This window comes from Austrofundulus limnaeus, unplaced genomic scaffold, assembly GCF_001266775.1.
Source record: "Austrofundulus limnaeus strain Quisiro unplaced genomic scaffold, Austrofundulus_limnaeus-1.0 Scaffold193, whole genome shotgun sequence".
In the NCBI taxonomy this organism is placed as follows: domain Eukaryota; kingdom Metazoa; phylum Chordata; class Actinopteri; order Cyprinodontiformes; family Rivulidae; genus Austrofundulus; species Austrofundulus limnaeus.
In genome coordinates, this window is record NW_013952595.1 from 374,040 (window position 1) to 376,803 (window position 2,764).

At 37.6% G+C, this 2,764-nt stretch overlaps 1 protein-coding gene across 1 annotated transcript in view; it reads left to right on the forward strand.

The window, feature by feature from the left end:
- Positions 1-2,764, forward strand: part of slc13a4 (solute carrier family 13 member 4) — a gene marked incomplete in the record, with an annotated part of 26,601 nt that overhangs the window by 8,356 nt on the left and 15,481 nt on the right. Inside the window, 1 exon segment of the mRNA XM_014018444.1 lies at positions 2,192-2,320. Within this exon segment, the coding sequence (XP_013873898.1) occupies positions 2,192-2,320 (129 nt within the window).

Below are 2,764 nucleotides of genomic sequence, written 5' to 3' on the forward strand. Positions count from 1 at the left end.
ACTTTGAACTTTAAAGATATAAGTTCCATATATTTTTTTATTATGTGCACAAACTGCCAATAACGAACGAACGCAAGCCGCATGACACAAATGCTCTGAGACAATCATTATGATTTGGGATGGCTCCAGGTTGGTACCTCTGCATCGAGTGACATCTTTGCTTAAAATTTAAAAACCTCAATAAATGTGCATCTACAACTGATTTAGTAGGGGTGTCCAGATACAGCTTTTTCACTTCGGTTACAACACTGAGATTGACCCAATACAATATTTGAACAAATCCTGTTTATTACTTTTTTGTATTGTGGTATTTTAAAAAGTCTTGATCAGGTTAAACAGTAAACAACAGTCAACAGCAGTAAGTTTGAGAAAGACTGGTCCCATTCATTATTAACCAATGGTTACATTTTTAAAACTTAAACACAAGAATATTTTACAATAAATRAATAGTAAACTAGAAAACCCTGAAAAATTGCCTCAATAATTACAATAAAACAAAACATACTTTTAAAGTGTGCAATAACTAATCAAGGTCACTTCAGTTATTTATGCTGGATCCAGGTGCCRCTGGATAGAAATCCTGAGCGGACTGCCTATTTCAGAGACTTTAGATCCGATGTTCATTTTTTGGCTAATATCGGACCAATAGTCGATATTGATATCRGATTGGGACACCCATACTGATTAGCTTTTGGAATTAATCCAGTTCAAGATGGCTKCCAAAATTGATGACCATAACCAAACCAACACAAAAAAGGCTATAACGCACTCAGTTTTACAGATAATGCAGTAAAACTMAATCACATCATGCTTTGATTGTAATAATGTACTGTAAAATAATGTGAAATTGCATAAATTATTTTTCAAGGTTGAACCAAAGTGGTCCAAAACTCAAGCGTGAACACCAGCAGGCAATGTACAGTACATTCACTGAAGAAACTCCAGAACTTTTTTTTCCATTGTTGTATCTCCAAACAGTTTTTTTAGGACTTATAGATTTGTTAGGTGTTGATGCAAATTAAAAGTCATCTGGCATCAACAGCCTGAAAGAAACAAGTCCGCCTTTGATGCCCCTCTGAGCCCCCAAGCAAGGTAGTATCAGAGCCGGGCCCAAGGCAGGCAGACCGACTTCTTAAAAAGCAACCCGCGGTTCAGAAAATGATAATGAGCTGATGACATCAGTGAGCAAGCACAGKATTAATCAACAAACAGATTTATTACAGAGGGAGTATTAAAGATGAAACAACAACTTTTTGTAGTTAGTTTAAAAAGTATTGAACCAGGATTGCTAAAGTAAGTTAATTCAGTTGTTTGATAYGAGGCRGACGTCYGTCGCACAATAAATACRTCGTGGTCCACTTCAGCTGAGCTGAGATCTGCTCCATGCCTCTTTGGGTTCTGTGCTGCTGGGTTCATTTTGCGTACATGCAAGCGAAACGTGGCCGCCTTCACTTGCGATTTATGAATGACCCGAGGGAGCTTAAAGCCGGGCTGGTCTGTGTAGTGATTTCGCAGAACTGTCTTGTGAAAGAGGTTATTATAATTTTACTTCCACACAAGCTGTTGATGCATTTAGATTTCACTTTAGAACTTCTTACCACTGATATAGTTTTATTTTATTTGTGAAAACAACAAAAATCACGAGTTCTAACAGCAGAGTTGTAGTAAAAACTCTATTTCTTTTTAAAATCGTTAAATGGGAAACTAATAGTGAAAATGCTTTCTGTAATAATCTGAATAGCTGTGAGGTCTGAACATGCTTCTCTCTGTTAATTCCTCCTCCCTCTGGGTTTATTCATTTGAGATTAACTGACTTCTGACTGGAGCCATGCTTTACTGAAAGATCCAAACATGTGACCATGGTGGGACTGCTTATGTTTAATAAGAATGCGAGAGGTGTTTCCAAACAGGTGAAACTTTTGTATAAAACTAMTTTTTACTGCAAAACARTGATGCAACATGTCCAACAAATTAAATACTTCAAAACTTTTAATTAAGGGAACAGTATTGTACCAYTGTAACACTAGTGTTGATGAAAGTTATTCAACAGATAAGAATTATTGCTACAACAGGGAGRTATGTTAGGCCTGTACATAATAAATACAGAATAGTCCAACATYTGTGATTTGTGCAGAGACAATGTTTTGTTGTATCAAAGTTTGAAATTTGTGGTTTTTTTTTATATTTTCAGGAAGCATGCTGTGCATATGTGCTAATGGTGACTGCCGTCTACTGGGTGTCCGAGGCTGTCCCTTTGGGTGCTGCTGCTCTGGTTCCAGCTTTCCTCTACCCACTTTTTGGAGTACTCAAATCAAGTGAGGTAAGTCTGTTAAAGAGACTGTCCAGAGTTTTTACTTTCTGAGAAAGAAGTCTTTAATGCCAACAAAACTAAAGATCTGGAAGCAGTCTCTGTAAAATCACCACCTGAGTGTAGTGAAGGGGTTTGACTAACCCCACGACCAATGGGGYCCGTGTTGCCTTGGACATTAACTCCTGACAAGGTCTTGACTTCCAGGGTCAGACTAAAACTACGTTGGAAACAAARCATCCACAATGAAAGAATATCTCAAGAAATGGATCCCCTTGTCCCAAACACAGGGTTCCCACGGGTCCTTGAAACCCTTGAAAGTTTGTGAATTTGAAAAAATTGATCTCAAGGCCCTGGAAAGTTTGTGGAAACAGCCAAAAGTTGCACTTGTCCTTGAAAGTACTTGAATGTTTTTTTGAGGATTGAAATTCTCTATTCACATGACTGATTTTCATC